Genomic DNA, 20303 nt, shown 5'->3' on the forward strand with positions numbered 1-20303 from the left:
CTCTCTAAGTCTATTTCTTCATCTGTAAAATGGGCACAATATTGACCTTGAAACCTTGCAAGAATTCAATTAGATATATATGTGAAAGGGAGAAAAACTTTGTCTCTCCAGCATTCTATTCAACTACTCCCCCTCCCATGGAGGGGAGTGGGAAATACCAGAACACTAAATTTCCAGAATAATGGTCAAAGTTTTCAGTAAAGGAATATTTCATGTGTAAAATGATTACCAAGAAAGTACTTTATAGGCAGTGGTGGAGGGGAGTCAACCCTCAATCAGTTTAATAATCACCTTGGTTATTAACTCTGTGGTAACTAAATCTCAAAGCACAAAATGGGAAGATAGATTTTCCTTAGTATTGCAATGAAAACACCATTTGTATGGACAGCAAAGAGACTCAGGAACCTGAAAATTTTCCCTCATTCTACAGATAGGAATCAAGGATATTCGTACTCAGGTCACTAGAAAGTTATGTATGGGAATTCATTACTTAAACAGTGGGCATTTTATGTCCGGTTTCTCAGGACCTGATGAACCCGGGAGAAGCTGTCAGGATGGTAACTGATCCAGGAACAGAGTTTTGAACCGGGTCAATTCTACAGGTCGTCCCAGACCATCTCCGCACACCAAGTGGTATCTTTCACTTACATGTGAAAATGTAAAATCTTCCACGGAAGTATGATCTAAGCGGGGAAGGAGATGACAGGTGACCACCTCCTACGTGGGCTCCTACATGGCACCAGGAAGGAGTGGAAGGTAGGAACCTAGGGCTTCCCTCGGGGACCCAGCAGCCTTCCTGCAGCCTCCGGAGTTCCCTGCACACTCCTCAGAACCCTCAGCGCACCAGACAGAGTGAGCCTGGAAGAGGCCGGTCAAGCAAGAATCGCCCTCCCGCCCCGCCTCCTTGGTCCCCTCCCAGGGTGGCCCCTGCCAACCCCGCACCGCGAAGCACCCTGGGCCAGGTGATGCGCGTCTCTGCACCTAAAGTGCAGCAGGGTCCACGTGAGTCCCAGGTGCACAGCCCCAGTGCAATCACTAACAGGCATTACTCTCGGGGCCCGTGTTGCGTCTGTTAAGGATGTGAGGAAAATCTCCCGAAACCAGCCACAGTAGGATGACGCAGGCTCTCTGTGGAGGCAAAGCTCGCTCAGCCTGGGCGTGCAGAGGGAAACCTCTGGGGTCATTTTTATGTTTCCCTTCCCCTATACTGATCTCCTGTCAATCTGTCTCTAAAAATAATGTCGGGTAGGCAGTTTTAAAAACAGCTTTTGAGAACCCTTAACAGTGCACAGGGACAGACAGTTGCACTCACCTGTCGGCGTTGGAAGCGAGCGCGAGGCGGCGCGAGGCAAACGACCTGGCGCGCAGGCGCACGCCGTCTCCCGCCCCGCCCCTGCCACGCCCCCACACGCCACTAGTCCCACCCCCTCGCCGGCCCCGCCCCGCCCGCCGAGCCTCCGCATCTTCCTCCCAAGCGGGCCAAGCCTCAGCCTGCGCTGCGCCCTCCGGGCCTGGGACGTCGCTGTACTGGCCTCCGAGCTCCACACTGACACCTCCAGCGTTCGGGCGGGGGCAGGAGGCGGAGCGAGCGGTGGGGGGCGGTGTCGCCGCGGTCTAGGGACGGCGGCTGTGGCGGCAGCGGAGTCAGTGTCCCTGCGCGATGGCCGCCTCGGTGTTGTGCTGCCTGCGGTGCTGCAGAGACGGCGGGACCGGCCACATCCCTCTGAAGGAGATGCCGGCCGTACAGCTGGACACGCAGCACATGGGTAAGGGCCTTCCCTTCCCCAGACCCAACGGCCCACCCGGGCTGGGCGCGGCGGGCTGGGGACCCTGCGGGGGTCGGAAGGACCTCACGCCGCCAGGCTCTCTGGCCCCGCCCCCGCCGGCGACGGTGCCCCTGACACCATTTGGTCTCGCGGATCGCTCCCGACGCCGGCCGACTCCACCTGAGTTGGGTTCTGCGTTCAAGGCTGCGCAGCCCTGTCTGCTTGTCATCGGAAGTGGGTGTGTTGACCTCCTTGTCACTGGAATCTCCGCGCTGCCTCCTCCTGAGATGTTAAATGTCTTCAGGAGAGGGGAGCGGGGAGTGCTCTAGTGACCCACCAATCAAAACCTACACGTTTTCCGGTCTTGCCCCTTCTGCCTTGAGAGTCGGTTGTTCCTCTTTAGCCCCGTCATTTATAGGTTGCGGCTTGTTTTATTGGAGGTAATTTTCCTCTCGCCTCCTAAAAGCAAAACAAGTCAGATTGCAAAAGCCTGAAGTCGAACCTCAGGTCACAACATGCCATTTCAACTAAAACCTCCCATTGCCCGACTCTTCCTTAGTCATTGTGCTGTAATTTCATCTGACTGGCCTCTTCCCAATACTCAGGCTGTTGCAAAATAAAATAGCACTTTGCTCCTCTGCATCTATGTTTTTTCCTTCCAATTCCAAGTGGCCACATAACTTATCTAACATTCTTCCTCTTTCTCCATATCCTCTTTCACCATCTTATTTCTGTTATATTTTTCCTGTATGGTTCCATTCTTCTGGAATATGGTTCTAGAAGGAGAGATTTCCTAATATAATTATTTCAGCTAGAGTACTGTCTTTTGTGGATTATTTTATTCTAACTATACTTCTCTGCACTTTTGATGTTTCCCACATCTTTCATTGTCTCAAAGACCGTGTGTTGAAATAACAAAGGCAATTCTTAATATTTATAGCAAACCCCTCTCCCACCCAGATTCTTTATAATTCTGAAAACATTCTGCCCATTATATTGTATTCCTCTATTTCTGTAGCACATACTAAATGTGATAATTATTTACCACCTTGTACGTGGGTATTTACTTTTAATTCCTAGATCTCCCAAGTGTAGTACAGAACCTTAATAAATAAATAAATACATATATTTAAATTATTTCTTATCCATCATCACTTATAGACAGTGGATGTTCAAATCCTGAAATTTCCCTCAGAAAATGTTTCCATTTCATTTATTCATTCACGAATTGATATTAAGCAGCTATTAATAGCAGGTGGCAAGCATTGTTCTAAGGTCTGGAAATACACTAAGGACAACGATCCCTAGCTCCTGGAGCATATGATCAGCTTTAGCTCTTCTTCCTATCTCTGCTGCCAGATTCTTGAATTACTGCAGTTTGCTCTTTAGAGCATTCCTTTTCTCTGGCCTGTTTTCTCTAGAAGAATGGTCAGTTGTACTCATTCCACTATGTTTTTCTTTTTCCAAAGATGTCCAGTAACTTTCAGCCACTAACTGGATGAAGCAGATTAATGTCATCTCCAAATTTTTTACCTGCATGGAATTTTTATTCTTAAACTGTTTCTAGTAAATTTAAATTCTTCAATCACAGAGGAACCTGAAGACAGCACCTGAATAAATGAGAGGAAAAGGTTATTGAGCTAGGAGAGCATGTTTCAAGTATGAATTGATCTTAACTTGAATGTATGAGAAGCGTATGTATTTGGATATGTGAAAGGTTAGATTAGATAACCTAAAAAATTTGATTTTTTTAAAAAAAGAAAATTATATATTTCATATCCAAATGATATCTCTTTCAGGACTGTCACTTATTCTGGTGATGTTGCATTACTTAAAACCATTTTGAAATTCCTCTTTTGGAATTTTCTGCCACATAGTTTTTGTAAATATCTTCATTGATGCCATATCCTCTGCTTTTAATCATGAATTGACTTTTTAGATACAAATGACTTCCAAGGTAGCTACTTTGAAAGGGATGCCACTCATTTGGAAATTTCTGATGTTTCTTAAAACATACTCTGTGACTATGTTTATAAGGTGTTCTGGCTGTACTCAAATTTGCCTTCACTTTCTAAGCAATACCAATGACTAATAAAACTACACAAATCACATAAATCCAAATACAGATCTCCTTGTACTTAATAAAGAAAAATGGAATAAGCTTAAAGTGATTCCCTAATGATTCACAAATACCCCAGAATGTTCTCTGAATATATTCATTTTTCTATATAAAACTTCTTAGTACCTAACAGAATGCTTTAGAGATTAGAAATGATGTTGAAGTAAGAGAATATATACCATTTTCAGAGTTGTTTCTATGGTTCCAGCTTATACAGCAGACTATTGTATTTAGATTCTTCTGCTATTTCCATTAACTTAGCACCTTAGGGTGATATCCAAGATATAAGTTATCTACTATAGAAGCTTGTTATTACAGTTTTTAGTATGTATGGGGGACCACAGAGCATTGCCAATTAAGAAAAAAATACCATTTATTTGCATAATTCCTGGAAGTATGTTTCACTTAGGATGCTTTCAGTTATAAGTAGTAAAAACTACAACTCAGAATTGTTTAAGCAATGACGGAAAAGTACAAAGGCAGCAGTGCCTTCAGGAAAGACTCAGTGCTGCCAAGAACTTGGTTTCTTTTCATTTATTTCCTTTGCTTTCTGTTACTTATTCCTAAAGGTTGGCTTCCGTGGTCACTTGCTGCAGCTTACTGGGCTGTAGGCTTCCTCATGCAGGTATAGCAAGAATGAGAGAGTGTCTTTATCCCATTGTTCTCTGCAAAAGTCCTGAGAAGCTGTGTTGTAGTTGGTTGGGTCATGTAACCATTCTTGACTCAATCACTGTGGCCAAGAAATGTGGAGTACACTGACTGACTTAACCTAGATCAAATGCTGTACCCCTAACGAGAGAAGTTGAGTCAGGTTCCTTGGAACTGTTTTGATCTCCAGAGGGAAGTCTGTTAGAAAAGGGCAAACAGACACTACATTTCCACTACAAAGTGTTTAGCACAACATAATCACTCATTCATTTCTTTATCAGTTATTTGATGAGCATCTGCTAGATGCCAAACACTGCCTGGTCTTTGCCATCAAGGAGGGTGCTCTCTAGTTGAAACTACTAGAGGAGCACAGGGCAGCCAAATGCAAATTATTTGTAAAGGTACTTTCCCAGAATTTGAGGTTTCACATTTGTATTTAGAAAAAAATGGGTGCTAATGAATTTTTAATAATCATACAATAGGATCTCAGTTTTACCTTATTTAAAAGAGAGCATTTCTCTTAAATCAATCAAGTTTAGAATTGTGATAGGATCTGAAAATTTTACATTCCTCTTATGTATTTGTTCTAAGTAATTTTTTGTTTAAATATGAATTCAACCTTTTCTTACTATGTCCTCATTTTATTAAAGGCCCTCTGGACGAGTCCCATATAGTTCTAATATTCAGATCTGCTTTGCTTGTACACTTATTACGAATGAAGTGGTAATATTGGCCACAGGTCTTGGGAGTCACATGCCTTAGTGTTATGGGCTATTTCTTACATATTAGAATTATGTTCTTCATATTCTCTGATATACATGCTTTCCTAAATCAATATTTGGAAACAAATTGGTACTGGGGTCATATATTAAGAGACAGTGTTTTTCTCACTCTCATCTATAAATATTGTTTGAGCTAAAACTGAAATTTTCTATGAGAATAAAGTAACTTTGAGGATGTTAAAACCTTGTTTGCATATTTGCAATGTGATTGAAGTAGCTTAATAAACATTTTAAGATCCTTAAATTAGCATTTTTCAGTGTCAGGTCTCAACATGGATGTATATTCCTTTCTATAGAAATTCTGTGTACTCTTCAGTTCTTACAGACTAATGCACTAGTATAGTACCTTGTACTTAGTAGATGTTCAGCTGGTTTTTAGTAAACCGTTTTAATTCATTTATATAGAATTGAAAATTGTACTAATTTACTAAAGTTTCTTTTAAGTGTTTATAGTTTTGGTTTACATTAAGAGATTTATGAAATCATCAAATTGGTTTATTGGCTAAAACTTAAGGAGTCTGTTTCTACTTTAAAAGTGTTGAAAATGTTCAGTATAATTCACCTATGCATGGTTTATTTGAAACTGCTTCATTAAACAAGACATAGCTACAAATGAATACTATATATAAATGTTCTCTCAGGAAAAAATAGTGAATTAAAATTTTTAAAATTTTTATTTATTTATTTATTTATTGAGTCAGGATCTTGCTCTGTAGCCCAGGCTGGAGTGCAGTGGTGTAATCATAGCTCACTGCAGCCTCAAACTCCTGAACTCAAGGGATTCTCCTGCCTTAGCCTCCAAGTAGCTGGGACTAGAGGCACACACCACCATGCCCAGCTAATTTTTCTGTTTTTGTAGAGATGGGGATCTCACTGTATTCCCCAGGCTGGTCTCAAACTTCTGGCCTTAAGTGATCCTCCTACCTGGGCCTTCCAAAGTGCTGTGATAATAGATGTGAGCCACCATGCAGAACAAATAGTATCTTAAAATATAGAATCTCTGTTTTTTGTGGACTAAGAGTTAGAAGTGAACAAATTAACCCTGATTGTTGTATATGAAAATACAAAACTTTACATAGTGTTCGCATTTTTTATTTAGGAACAGATGTTGTCATTGTAAAAAATGGAAGAAGAATATGTGGAACAGGAGGTTGTTTAGCCAGTGCACCTTTACATCAAAACAAAAGCTACTTTGAATTCAAAATCCAGTCCACAGGTTGGTATAATGGTACTTTACTATTAAAAGTCCTAATTGTTCTAAATATTAAGAGTAATTTTAATATATAAAAATGATTCAGGAGAGGAATAAAAAAACACCAAACTCTTACATAGAAGACATAGGTCCTAGGTCTTCCACCTCTTATTGTGCAGTTCTGATTAAATTAGTTAATACAGTTAACTTAGGTTCGGTTTTCTCATTTATAAGATGAGTAATACAAGAGCTGCCCTTAATGCCTTACAGGAGCTACATGTGTAGGGACATGCTGGATAAATGTAAGGCACTAGCATTCTTAATGGATTCTAGATGCACTATGTTTCTTAGTCAAGCGTATAAGGTCAAGCATATAAATAGCATATACTCTGGCTGTTGATCTTAGGATAAAATCAATCTTTTGATCCTCAGTTTTTCTCTTAGCTCTTGTTAAGATACCCTAATTCAGTGTCTTGAAGCAATCCTCAGATTCAGAATTCAGATAGAAGTCTAAAGTCTGTATTTTTATTTTAAAAATTTATGGAGTTTATTGAATTGTATAGCAATTCTACAGGATTATTATAATAGGTTAGTTAACTTGTGGCAGTGTTGTATATGGGGAAATTTTTTCAATAAAAGCTATGTTATAAAGAAACTTGCAGTAAAATGCATGAGTAATATGGGTATAGAAAAGAAAAACAGAGTAGAGTAAATGAATCCTATTACTCAACTAGCCTTGAATGATATAAAATATCCCTCTGAGGCTTATTTTCTAAATTAGTGTTAAGCACTGATTTTTTTTTTAAGTGTGTGAAATAAATCTGAATCTGTCCTCCATTCCATTATAAATTAGCCCACTGGCTGCAGAATGCCCCTGGTTACTATGATCAGTTCTCAAGTATAACATACTTTTCTCTCAAGAGAAGCAAATATTTTCTTTAGTCTTAAATCTAATACAAATTTTTATGTGGGTTTTCTGTCCTCAGTGATATCCCTAGAATAAATGGATTGTTGGAGTTTGTAGCATTGATCCTGCAATGAAAGTTTGAGGCAATCATTCATACACAATTCTTTAGGAGTAAGGAGACCGTAGAACCCTGTTTGCAAGTGTTGTCCTGTGAAATTAGTATCCTAATTCACCCCCTGTCACTGTCCTTCTATCACTCTCATAGTTTTCCCACTTTGGAGGATAAACGTACATGGCCAAATTATTTAAGAAGCCAAGACAGTGGAATCCAGACACACAACTTTCTAATGGTCTCACTCAATCTAGAAAAATTGATTGACAACGTGGTCTTCAAACCTTCCATTTATAGAATTTCTCCTGATTTTGATAAAAAGTGCAAAGGAAGCAGTTTGAGACAAAATCCAGAGCTTTAGGTTTTCTGTTTGGTTAAGAGGAAAGCTGCTTGCTGCATAAGTCAGCTTAGACCAAAAGGTTTTAAACTCACCAATTTAGGCATTGGGTTAGAAAATTATTTTGATTTATACTTTATCATTAATTTTCTCTTCTCCATGATATTGTTCATGTAATATATTTGCTATTTGTTATAGATGCAAAAACTGAAGACGGTATTTTCCCACCTCTCAGAGGTAGAGCTTGAAATAGAACTCTAGGCCATTTAAATTCAATATGTAGCTTTTTAAAAGGTCTTTTTTAGAGAATATTGATGATGATAGCTAGCATTTTTCAATACTTACTGTATGCTTTACTTACCCATTTTTTGGAGCACTCACACTGTTCCAAATGCTTTACTTGGATTATCTCATCATATGTTTTCATAACCCTGTGAGGTGAGTACTGTTAGAATCTCAGTTCACAGACGAAGGAACAGAGAGGGGTTAAGTAATTTGCCCAAAATGACATAGCTAAGTCAGGATTTAATCCTTGACAACACAATTCCAGGGCCCACTCTCTTATCAACTAGGCTGTACTACATCTATAGAGAACATAGTATAGTCTGCAAACTACTTTTAAAAGAAGATTAATAGAAAACAGTTTAGTGATAATACTCTTTTTAAAAAGTTTACACCCCCTTTTAAAATAACTCCATTTAAAGTTGCATTCTTCAGATTTTGGGGGCATTTAAACTATTATATTTTTAGGAATCTGGGGTATTGGTGTTGCAACTCAGAAAGTTAACTTGAATCAGATTCCTCTTGGCCGAGATGTGCACAGTCTGGTGATGAGAAATGACGGAGCCCTGTACCACAACAATGAAGAGAAAAACAGGCTGCCAGCAAATAGCCTTCCACAGGAGGGAGATGTGGTGGTGAGTTTCCTGGTGGAGTTGCTTTCCACCGTAAACTATTAAACTTGAACAGCTTTTAACATATATGGTTTTGCCTAGGAGTTTGTGGTTTGAATTCCAAAGCACTGGGATGTGTCTAAAGAAGTGGTTGTGTGTTCCAGACAGACTAGACGTTGCAGCCTTACTTAAGCGCCCTCTCCTTTTTAGAACTGCTTGCTTCTCTCACATTAGAGACACGTTGGCCCACAATTTTGGAAGTTTGCTGACTTTACTAATAGAAAATTTTAGGTATTCTTGAGGCTAGATATCTCTTCAGAGAAAATTTTCACATTTATTACTTAATTTGTTATGAACTTCTGTCAGAGAGTTATAGCATTTTATCAGAAGTCTTGGTGTTCATTAAACTTAATCTAATCAAACTTCTTTTATTTTCAGAACTCTTCAAAGAACAGGACTCAAAATCCTAAAGCTGGATTATAGAAAAGTTTTTTTAGAAAGCAGAGGGTAGTTAAGAGTTAACACGTTAAAAGTTACATGTTATTAAGACTTTTCTGTTTTTACTCCCAATTGGCTATATTTAACTCTTTATCAAAGCCACCGTGTTGAAAATGTAATCCAAAGATCCTATCTGCCTTTCTAGACACTTCCTTTCATGCTGTGTTATCCCAAACGCCTATCCACTGAGTCAATGCTATTAGCTATTGATTGAGAACAGAGTCCTAGAGTCTCCTGGAGCCAGGTGCCCTTGTACACAGAACCTCGGCTTCCTGGCTCTGGTATCAAGTTGAAAGGAACCTGTGAATGATGAGGGAAAGTTTCTAATAATAAGGTGACGCAGACAAGATAAATCCAGGTTAATGAATTAAAGAAAGGTACAGTATTTTAGAAAGAATGAAGAAAGGTGTGGAAATTAAGATTTTTACTTATGGTATGATCTTTTCTGCAATTTAAAAAATATGAAAAACAGCATATTTTTAATTGTTAGAATGTTTTTTTCCCAGCTCGACTAAAGAAAAAAAAATAGGTAAAAGGCATGAACCATTTTTAAACTCTGCTTTCCCTGTTCTTCTTTTTGAATAGTTGGTTCTGCATTTGTAGCTCATTGCCAGATGTCCATAATATGGAACATCCCATTCAAGTGGTTATTTCTTGAAAAAGAATCTGGAAGTCAAGTTGATGCTATCAACCTGTTTGCACTAAAAGATGAAATTCAAACACAAGAAAGAATAATCAATAACAAATGTTTTTCTTTGTTGATGTACTGAACTTCTACCAGGGGTTATTCTTGCCTTCCTTACTCATTCGTTGCAATGACAGATACCACAATTTGACAGATTTAAGGATGCTATTTTTAGTCTGTCACCATTATTAAATTAGACTTTGAGTTTTCATGTTCATTCTGATAAAAGAAGAGCTAAAATATGAAATATATACAGAGTCAATAAAAGTAAAATGTTACTCTGCCATATAAATTTTTATCTTCATAGCTCAAACACTTGAGAACAAATTTTACCAAATGGCTGACAGTGACATAGGAAAAATAGAATGGATTATAAGACAGGAAAAACATTCTCATGTGCTTAGAATTTCAGTCATGTACCATTCTCTGAGGAGAAATCAAGAAAAATAGTCTCTTAACATCTAACCAAATGATTACATGATTATATTCATACAGTAATGATATAGTACCAGCATGGTCTACTACAGAACTAGGAAGGCATACATGAAATAGTTTATGCTTATTTTTTCCTTTTATGTACAGTTTTGAAAAGTACAAATTAATTTCTGAAAAATGCATTTTTCAGTTTAATTTTAGAGAACTTTTATAAACATTCTATTTAATAATAATAATAGCAAACACTTCTATAGCATTTATCACGGGCCAGACACTGTTCTAAGTGCCTGGAAGGGATTAAATTGTTTGGTGCTCATAAGGATCCTATGAAATAGGTAGTATTATTGTCCCTATTTTATAGATTAGGAGAATTTAGGTAACTTCTTATATGGGGAGATTATAAGATTATAGTTCAGGCAGTCTAATTTCAGAATCTCTTCACTGAACCTGCACACAATTATTGATAAATTCATGGAACATATAGGATTTTGGGGTATCTATGACAGACTCAAACCCAGTTTCTATTTTTTTTTTTTTTTTTGAGACAGGTCCTTACTTTGTCTCCTGGGTTAGGGTGCAGTGACGTCATCCTAACCCACTGCAACCTCAAACTCCTGGGCTCAAGTGATCCTCCTTCCTCAGTCTCCTTAGTGGCTAGAACTACAGACACATGCCACCACACTGGCTAATTTTTGAGGGGTCTTGCTCTTGCTCAGGCTGGTCTTGAACTCCTGAGCTCAAACAATTCCACATCCCCCACCCCTGCCTCTGCCTCCCAGAGTACTAGGATTACAGGCATGAGCCACCACGCCCAGCCAAACCCAGTTTCTTTTTTTTTTTTTTAATTCTTATTTCAGCATATTGTGGGAGTACAAAAGTTTAGGTTACATATATTGCCCTTGCTCCCCCCAAACCCAGTTTCTTGATCATAGAATGGACTAGGTTAGAAAATACTGGAACTGAACTTTCCTGGGAGTGGGGATTCTCACGTGCTTTCCTTGTAGTGCGATTTTGCTATTTTGCTGCAGGCTTGGGTTTAAAATTGGCTTGCTTGCAGTGGGTTGTGCTGCCAGCAGGTGATGAAGGATGCTGGATTACAACCTACTGATCTGAACTGCTAGGTTTCTGCCAGTCCCATGAAGAGAGTAACATACTTTCTTTTTTATGCAATTATGTTTTTGTTTTTTAAGTGAAAACAGACCTTTTCATTAAAAAAATCAATCTTGGGGGGTGGTGGGTTGCAGGGCAAGCAGGGGTGGTGGCTCACGCCTGTAATCCTAGCACTCTGAGAGGCCAAGACAAGAAGATCATTTGAAGCCAGGAGTTTGAGACCAGCCAGAGAAAGAGGGAGACCCTATCTCTACAAAATTAGCCAGGCGTGGTGGCTAGTGCCTATACTCAGGAGGTTGGGGCAGGAGGATCGCCTGAGCCCCGAAGTTGGAGGACACAGTGAACTGTGATGACGCCATTGCACTCTAGCCCTGGCAAAAGAGCAAGAACCTGTCTACAAAAAGACAAAAAAGTGAATTCCAGCTGTCAGTTAACTTTATTTTTATATTTAAATACAGAAACTAAAATGAAACAAAGGCAGTCTATGTACTGCTTTATCTTTCTCAATATTCTTTAATTATTAATAAATAATTATTTAATTTATCCCTGACTTAGCTAAGAATTGAGGAGAATCTTTTATAGCACTTACCACGTTGGCTTCTCTGGGCCTTTGCTCTTTTACCTGGAAAGAACAGGGAATGAAGACTAGATGATCCATAAGATCATTTTCTACCTCTAAAAAGCTTTTAAGTTGATAGAATTTATCTACAGCCCAAAATCCTTGAATTGGTTTGCTTTTTGGTCTGTGGTGACTTCTCTATTGAATGATTTCTGCTTTATTTTTATTTTTTTATTTATTTATTTTTTAAGACAGGGTCTCACTCTGTCACCTAAGCTGTAGTACAGTGACATCATCCTAGCTCACTGTAACCTCAAACTCCTGGGCTCAAGCAATCCTCCTGCCTCAGCCTCCCAGAGTGCTAGGATTACAAGCGTGAGCCATCGCCTCTGGCCCCGTTGCTTTTTTAATCTTTTGACCTATTGCTTTTCTGTTTTTTTAACTTGATACTACCAATTATAATCAGATGTAAACACCAGCTTTACCTTGGTAATATATTTGACATATTTGAAACCAGGGTAAAGAGATAGAGAAATGTATGATTTCTTCTTGGAAATAAGGTATGCAAAGACATTTCTTCAGAATTTGAAAGCAATGATAAGTAGTAAGCCCTAATGGTGAAAACCTCAGTGTTTTCCCCCCTTACAAGCAAAATCTATATAAAGAGAGCAGTGTTTTCTGTGTGAGTTTAGAAGGTCTCTCCGTTCATATTATGCAGTACTTATATCATCTTTTTTTTTTTTTTTTTTGGAGACAGTGTCTCACTTTTTTGCCTGGGCTAGAGTGAGTGCCGTGGCATCAGCCTAGCTCACAGCAACCTCAAACTCCTGGGCTTAAGTGATCCTACTGCCTTAGCCTCCCAAGTAGCTGGGACTACAGGCATGCACCACCATGCCCGGCTAATTTTTGCTATATATATTTTAGTTGGCCAGATAATTTCTTTCTATTTTTTTAGTAGAGACGGGGTCTCGCTCTTGCTCAGGCTGGTCTCGAACTCCTGACCTTGAGCGATCCACCCGCCTCGGCCTCCCAGAGTGCTAGGATTACAGGCGTGAGCCACCGCGCCCGGCCATCATCTTAATACTTAAAATATAAAATACAGATTATCCAAATATAATACTGGGATTTAAACTGTTGGCTTTGTTTTACCTCTAATGTGGACTCTTAGGATTTCACCTGACTTTTTTCCCCCTAATAATCATTACTAATTTTTTTTAGCTCAGTTCAAGTAGAATTCTACCAAATTATAAAACCTTAATGAAAACTATTATGACAATATGCTTAGTTTTTGTGTTTCCATGCTTCCAAATCAGTGCTTTCTGACTATTCTTTTTATGGAACATTTATGTTTTCCTTCATAGGGTATTACATATGACCATGTAGAATTAAATGTATATTTGAATGGAAAAAACATGCATTGTCCAGCATCAGGTATACGAGGGACAGTGTATCCAGTTGTTTATGGTAAGCTAAAATATTTCTAATATAATGTTAGATATCTGTTAACTCTATTCTGCTTTATTTTTTAAGTTATTAACTTTAAATCAACAGGTGTATGATTTTTCTGCCTATGATTTTAGTAAGTCTAAAAATATTTTCTTATTTAATTACATTAACTTCTTAAATTTGGGTCATAATGAAAACTAATTATTAACTTCTTTTGTAGTAACTTACTATAAATGTAACAATATTAGTGATGACAGACTGGGATGTCAGAGAAGTATACAATAGCAAATATAAAAGTATATAATAAATATAAATATTATAATATGATAATAACCAAAACTTGTGATTTACTTTTAGTTAAGGTTTTCATTAGTGTTCTTTTCTCCTATAATTATTAATACTTTTTAGTGATTGTACCTTCTGTGTCTTTGCATGTAAAAGTGTGTTTTTAAACTCAATTGAAATTATTGTTCTTGTACATTAGGTAAGCCTAAAAGCAATTCTTTTATTTACTTAAATAAATGGAAATTTAGCTTGATATTTGAAATAATTTACCCTGAGAAGTGAAATAAATATCAGCAGAATGATTGAGTTATGCAAGTACATGTAGCAAGTAAGATTATTATTCTAAATTATTTTATTCAGCATTGTTTTTAATGTAGTAAAGTTAGCAAATTATATAAAGTATCATTTCATATAATTATTGTTTTATTCATATATAATTTATGATTATTCATATATAATTTTAATTCATATAATTATTATTTTATTCGCATAAAATATTTCACATTTATGAAATATAAAGTATATTTCATAAATCAAGAGTGATAAATCAGTCCAATTAAACCAAATATTTTAATAGCCTAATACTACCAAAGATAAAAATAAAACTTAAATTCCCTTACTCTGTCTTCCATCCCTGATCTCAGATCAATCTAGTCATTCATTTTGTCTATTATTACACTCAACCTATAGAGAGAAAAAACTGTATCACACTGAAGAAGTGTGGTTAACAAGTTATGCCTTCCAGCCTAATATAAGCTCTCAATAATTTTTTGACAATTCTTTTACATCTCTGTACGTTCTGTGCTGCTCGAATTCCCTACTCATTCTCCGCAGATGCCCTTGCCTTCAATTTTATCAGGAAATAGACTATCACTGGTGAACTCCAGCTTCCCTCCCTTTAACTCCAATCTTGCCTTCTTTCCATCCCATCTCAGAAGAAATGGTGCTCTTCGTGTTCAGAACACTCTGTCTGTAGTCTGGGTTCCAAACTCCCCAACTCTGGAACACACTTTGTCAGTTATTTCATCTGTATCTTATGTCATCAGCCCCTCTCTCCAGTGCTTATAAACATTCTGAGTCTTTCCCATCCCCAAAAGCCCTTCCTTGGACTTGTATCCCTCACTAGTCCTGTGTTTACCCTTCTCTGTATGACCACATTTCTCATGGAATGACCTACACCTTCCACCTTTATGGTTATTATTCCTTTGTTCTGCAACCCAATCTGGCTGCTGTTACTACCACTTCAGTGAAACCACCCTGTTAAAATCACTAGCATGAATGTCAAATCCAGTATTTAAATTTTTTTCTTCATTTATTATGAAATATAAAGCATATAGAAATGTGCATTAGGCTGGCCACAATGTCTCACGCCTGTAATCCTAGCACTCTGGGAGGCCGAGACCGGAGGATCGCTCAAGGTCAGGAGTTCAAGACCAGCCTGAGCAAGAGCGAGACCCTGTCTCTACTAAAATAGAAAGAAATTAGCTGGACAACTAAAAATATATAGAAAAAATTAGCCGGGCATGGTGGCGCATGCCTGTAGTCCCAGCTACTCGGGAGGCTGAGGCAGGAGGATTGCTTGAGCCCAGGAGTTTGAGGTTGCTGTGAGCTAGGCTGATGCCACGGCACTCTAGCCTGGGCAAAAGAGCGAGACCCTGTCTCTGAAAAAAAAAAAAAGAAAAGAAATGTACGTTAAACATATATGTGAAGTTTAACAAATAGCTATAAAGTGAACACCCACCTCATTACCACTTAGGTGAAGAAATGGAAGATTTTCAGCAGCCCAGTGGCAGCCCCCACCACAGTTGCATCCCTCGCCCAGGGAGTAATCACTACTTGACAGTAGTGTTAATTATTTACTTGTTTTGCTTTGTGGTGGTGTTTTGTTTTGTCATCACCAGGATCAAGGTAATGAACATATTCATCACCCCAAAAGTTTCCTTCTGCCTCATGTATCCTTCCTACTCACCTCTCCCCACCCCAGCCCCAACCAAGCAACCACTGATCTGCTTTCTGTCACTACAGATTAGCTTGTATTTTCTAGAGTATTGTATAAACAGAATCATACAGTTTGGACTCATTTTTGGGGGGCAAGGGAAGGTCTGGCTTCTTTCACTCAGCTTAATTATTTTAAGATTCATCCATGTTGTAGCATATATCAATAATTCATTCATTTTATTGCTGAGTAGTATAGTTCATCGTGTGGGTATATCACAATTTGCCTATCCCTTCACCAGTTGATGGATATTAGGCTTGTTTCCAGTTTGGAGCCATTACAGATAAAGCTGCTATGAACATTTGTGACAAGTATCTGTATGGATATACACATTCATTTGTCTTGAGTAAATACCGGTAAAAATATGTAGAAACTGAATAGGGCCTGCTGTCTAGTTCACAGTAGTATACCAATGTCAGTTTCCCAGTGTGGATGTTGAGCTGTAGTTACATAAGACGTTACCCCTGGGACAAGCTGATGAGGGGTATGCAGGACTCTCTCTAGTATTTTTGCAACTTCCTGTGAATCTATACTTTTTTTCATAATAAAACATTTTTTAAAGTAGTAAATCTTAATTGTATAAAATTGAGAAAATACGGGTACACAAATAAAAAATTAAATGTGCCCATATTCACACCATCTAGAGATGATTATTAATATTTTGATGTATATCCTTTCATGTTTTTGACAAATAGATTTTGTTTTTTATTGTGGCTATTTTTACCCAGTAGGATCATGTGTTGTAACATGGACAGCAGATGTATTTATTCTTCTTGCCTATTAATATTATGGTGTTATGGAAACAGCTTATTTGATAATTATGTATTCATTCAAATTAATATATTTGCTTTTAATTTATTTTCTTTCTTTTTCTATCCTCTAGTTGATGATAGTGCAATTTTGGATTGCCAGTTCAGTGAGTTTTATCATACTCCTCCACCTGGTTTTGAAAAAATATTATTTGAACAGCAGATCTTCTGAATATATTTGTTTTTGAATCTTGTATTTCTGCACTGTTAAAAGTGTTTACCATTTAATAAAGCTTTACATGACCTATAGATGAAAATATATTCTTAAAAATATATGCTTGTTAATGTTACCTAAGAAACCAATGTATTCAATATACCACACTGAAGTTGTGATTTAAAATACTTATGTTTTGTGATATGAAAATCAACATTTGGGGAAGTTTATTTAATTCTTATTTAAATAAATATAACTATGGGTTTAATTAACAGTACTACCTGGCAATATGTTTATATAGATAGATATTTAAAAGAGGAATCTTTCATGCAAAAAAATATTTGTTTTGATAGAGATGTAGAATTGGGTGGGGTTTTTTGTGATTCTGAAGTTTAGACCTCATTAACTATTTTAAGTCTGCGGTCCAATGATTTTTTGTCTCAGTGTCCTTTTTTATATACATTATAACAAAGTGACAGAAATTTATACTATTGGCAACTTCATTTTTGGCAGTCTATTTACTGTATAATGTACCACTTTTCTTAAAACTTAAATTGCTTACTTTGTTGTGTATTGTCATTGCTTTTGATTTGCTTTGTGAAAGGAGATAAACATTTTAGTAATTGTCAGAGCATTTTGTTGAAAACCATCCTGTTACTTCAATTTCAGAGTAAGTGGTTGATTAGTAATGTAGAGTACACTGGCAGACATTTAGAATAGTGTGATGCTTTAAACTTAAATTTAAATGAGATTATTCTTTTAAGGACTCTTATTTAAATGTGTAGTTTCTGTAAAGAATAATAAAATAATAGTAATTAAGGAATATTCAGTACTATATGAAACACATTCTTCCTGTTTTGTTATACAGTAAATTCACTTCACCCTTGATTATTTCAGAAGTTCAGAAATAAGTGAATCCTCTCCATGACCCTGAACCTTTGCCCACATTTCAGTAAGAATCCCTGTCCTTTCGTTAACACCCTGCTGACCTACACCAATCACCCAATACATCTTTAGGTATCAACAAGAAGCAGTATGTTATGCTAGAGAAACATGGGTGTTAAAATTGGGAGGAGATCTGAATTGTAGTTTTGCTGCCTAATCCCATTATCTCCTCGGGTGAGTTCCTCAGTCTCTCCGAGCCCTGGATTCCCCATTTGTAAAAGGGGGAGGTAATACTGATTTAATAAGTTTCTTGATTCTTAATAAAGTAATGGATATCAAACACCTTAGTTATCATAGGCACTTAATAAGCGTATTTCCTAGTTGACTCTAAAGCAGTGGTTTTCATAGCGCGCCTCAGCGTCACCTGGGAGCTTGTAGAAATGGGCACTCTCAAAGCCCCACCCCAGACCCACCACATCAGAACTGCTGGGGACGGCGTCCAGGAATCTGTATTTGAACAGTCCCTTCAGGTGAATCTGATACACACTAAAGTTTGAGAACCACTGCTCAGGAGAGAATTCTTTGCCTACTATAAATTTTCTAAAGATTTAAGACAGTCTATTTTTGACTCACAGGCTAGAGAATCCTGCTCAATGCTTTATTTATTGTTTATTTGACAGACAAAAATGTGACAATGTGCTCTGAAAACATACATATAATTGAGTAACATTTATTGACATAAATCCTAGATATTAACCTCTAAAGATATAAGGAATTGAACTAGCTATGTATTACTTATGCATTTTTGTCTCTCTGTCATAAGTACTTTTAATTCATAAAGAACATGCTTACTTGGGAAAGCAAAATAACTGCTATTTGCTGTCTTTATAATGTTATCTACCTCTTAGGGTTTTTTTTTAAAGCCAACCTTTTTTTAACTCGTCATATTCTTTTCTGCCTCTAGTCATACAGAAGAAGCATGGTACTAAAAGTGATACATAAGTTTATGTCGTGGCAACAGTTTTGTGAAGTCTAGATGTGTTTTAAATCTATAGGTATCAAATTCCTCTTAGGAAAATTACATTGAGCTGGTCTTCCATCTAAAACCCATAACTTCAGTCTGATCGTGAGAAACAAAGACAAATTCCAGGAGCAGGGCATCCTATAATACAAAACACTTGGCAGTGCTCCTTAAAACTATGAGTATCGGTTCGTCTCCTGGGTACTGTTTAAGTTCAGAAAGAGATCTCTGAAGCTTCCGGTCCAGTGTGTGGTCACCATCAAAAGTAGCTATTATTAGGAACATATTTTAGAAATTAAGTATAAAATTTTATCAACCATTACAAGAAACAAAACATAAGATCTGTCTTTTTTTGCCTATGTAAGGAAAGTTTACCTATTGCACTTAGGTGAAAAGGTTACTTGAAGAAAGAAAGGCAGGGAAGTCGCCAGTGTGATGAAGAGAAGGGCAGACCACTAGAAATGTAGGCCTTTCAGTCTGGAAGTCAAGACTCAGAAAGAATATTACCCAAACCTATAAAATCATGGTGAGTGTTGATGGGTAGGGTGAACTTGGACTTGCTTGTCAAATTCCTAAACACCAAGAATTACGTCAGCAACCCCTGAAACTTACAAAAGAAATATATAGAGGCAAAAAGCTTTATGTTATTTACATGCTGTGTAAGAAATAGGGATTGCTTCACCCAGATGTGGCATAGGAAAACACAGTTTTAAAAATGAATTGTGGTCCAGGCACAGTGGCTCACACCTGTAATCCTAGGGCTTTGAGAGGCCAGGTGAGAGGATCACTTGATGTCAGGAATTCCAGACCAGCCTGGGCCACATAGTGAGAACCCATCTCTACAAAAATAAAACAATTAGCCGGGTATGGTGGTACGCACCTGTAGTCCCAAGCTACTCAGGAGGCTGAGGTGGGAGGATCACTTGAGCCCAGGAGTTTGAGGCTGCAGTGAGCGATGATTGAGCCACTGCACTATAGCCGGGGCAACAGAGCAAGACTGTTCATAAGGAACAGAAATGTATAGGTTCACAGTTCTGGCAGCTGAGTAGTCCAATATCAAGGCACCAGCATCTGGCAAGGACCTTTTTGCTGCATTATCACATGCCAAAAGGCAAGAAGGTGAGAGAGGGTAAGAGGGGGCCAAACTCACCCTTTTATAACAGCACCAATCCCACCCAGGAGGCTGGAGCCCTTATGGCCTAACCACTTCTTAAAGATTCCACCTCCTAATATTGTTACAATGGCAATTAAATTTTAACATAGTTCTGGAGGGGACAAACACTCAAACCATAGCAGGAGGTAATCCAACATAGCAGTTAAGGACAAGTGTTTATCAAAATGAAGAAAGGTCACACTTAGACATTTATAGGCTATTAACAGTACATATTAGGAAGGTGCTCCAGTCCTTAAGTACCCAAAGCACCACTTTGTCATTAATGGTTTCCTGGAGACAGATTGCCAGGATCCATAGCATCAGGTCCAGTTGCCACCTTCACCCCAAGAGCATCTTCAGGCCGAATCCCATCTGCTTCCATCCTGTTTTCTAGTCACTCCAAACCCACCTGCCATTGTGTTGCTGTATCTGTCCTCCAATCTGGTACAAGCTCCGCCTGTCCCCACACCTCCCTGTGCTCTCAGGATCTCCTCTCTGCAGTCTTAAACCC

At 38.0% G+C, this 20303-nt stretch overlaps 1 protein-coding gene across 1 annotated transcript; it reads left to right on the forward strand.

Annotated features, from left to right (window-relative positions):
* Positions 1–1422: 1422 nt before the first annotated feature.
* On the forward strand, positions 1423–17587 carry SPRYD7 (SPRY domain containing 7). Its single transcript, XM_045567019.1, has 5 exons — positions 1423–1766; positions 6415–6531; positions 8614–8780; positions 13405–13507; positions 16654–17587. The coding sequence occupies exons 1-5, from the start codon at positions 1661–1663 to the stop codon at positions 16749–16751; spliced, it is 591 nt and encodes a 196-aa protein (XP_045422975.1). The 5' UTR covers positions 1423–1660; the 3' UTR covers positions 16752–17587.
* Positions 17588–20303: the final 2716 nt, after the last annotated feature.

Source organism: Lemur catta, chromosome 13 (assembly GCF_020740605.2).
Source record: "Lemur catta isolate mLemCat1 chromosome 13, mLemCat1.pri, whole genome shotgun sequence".
NCBI lineage: Eukaryota > Metazoa > Chordata > Mammalia > Primates > Lemuridae > Lemur > Lemur catta.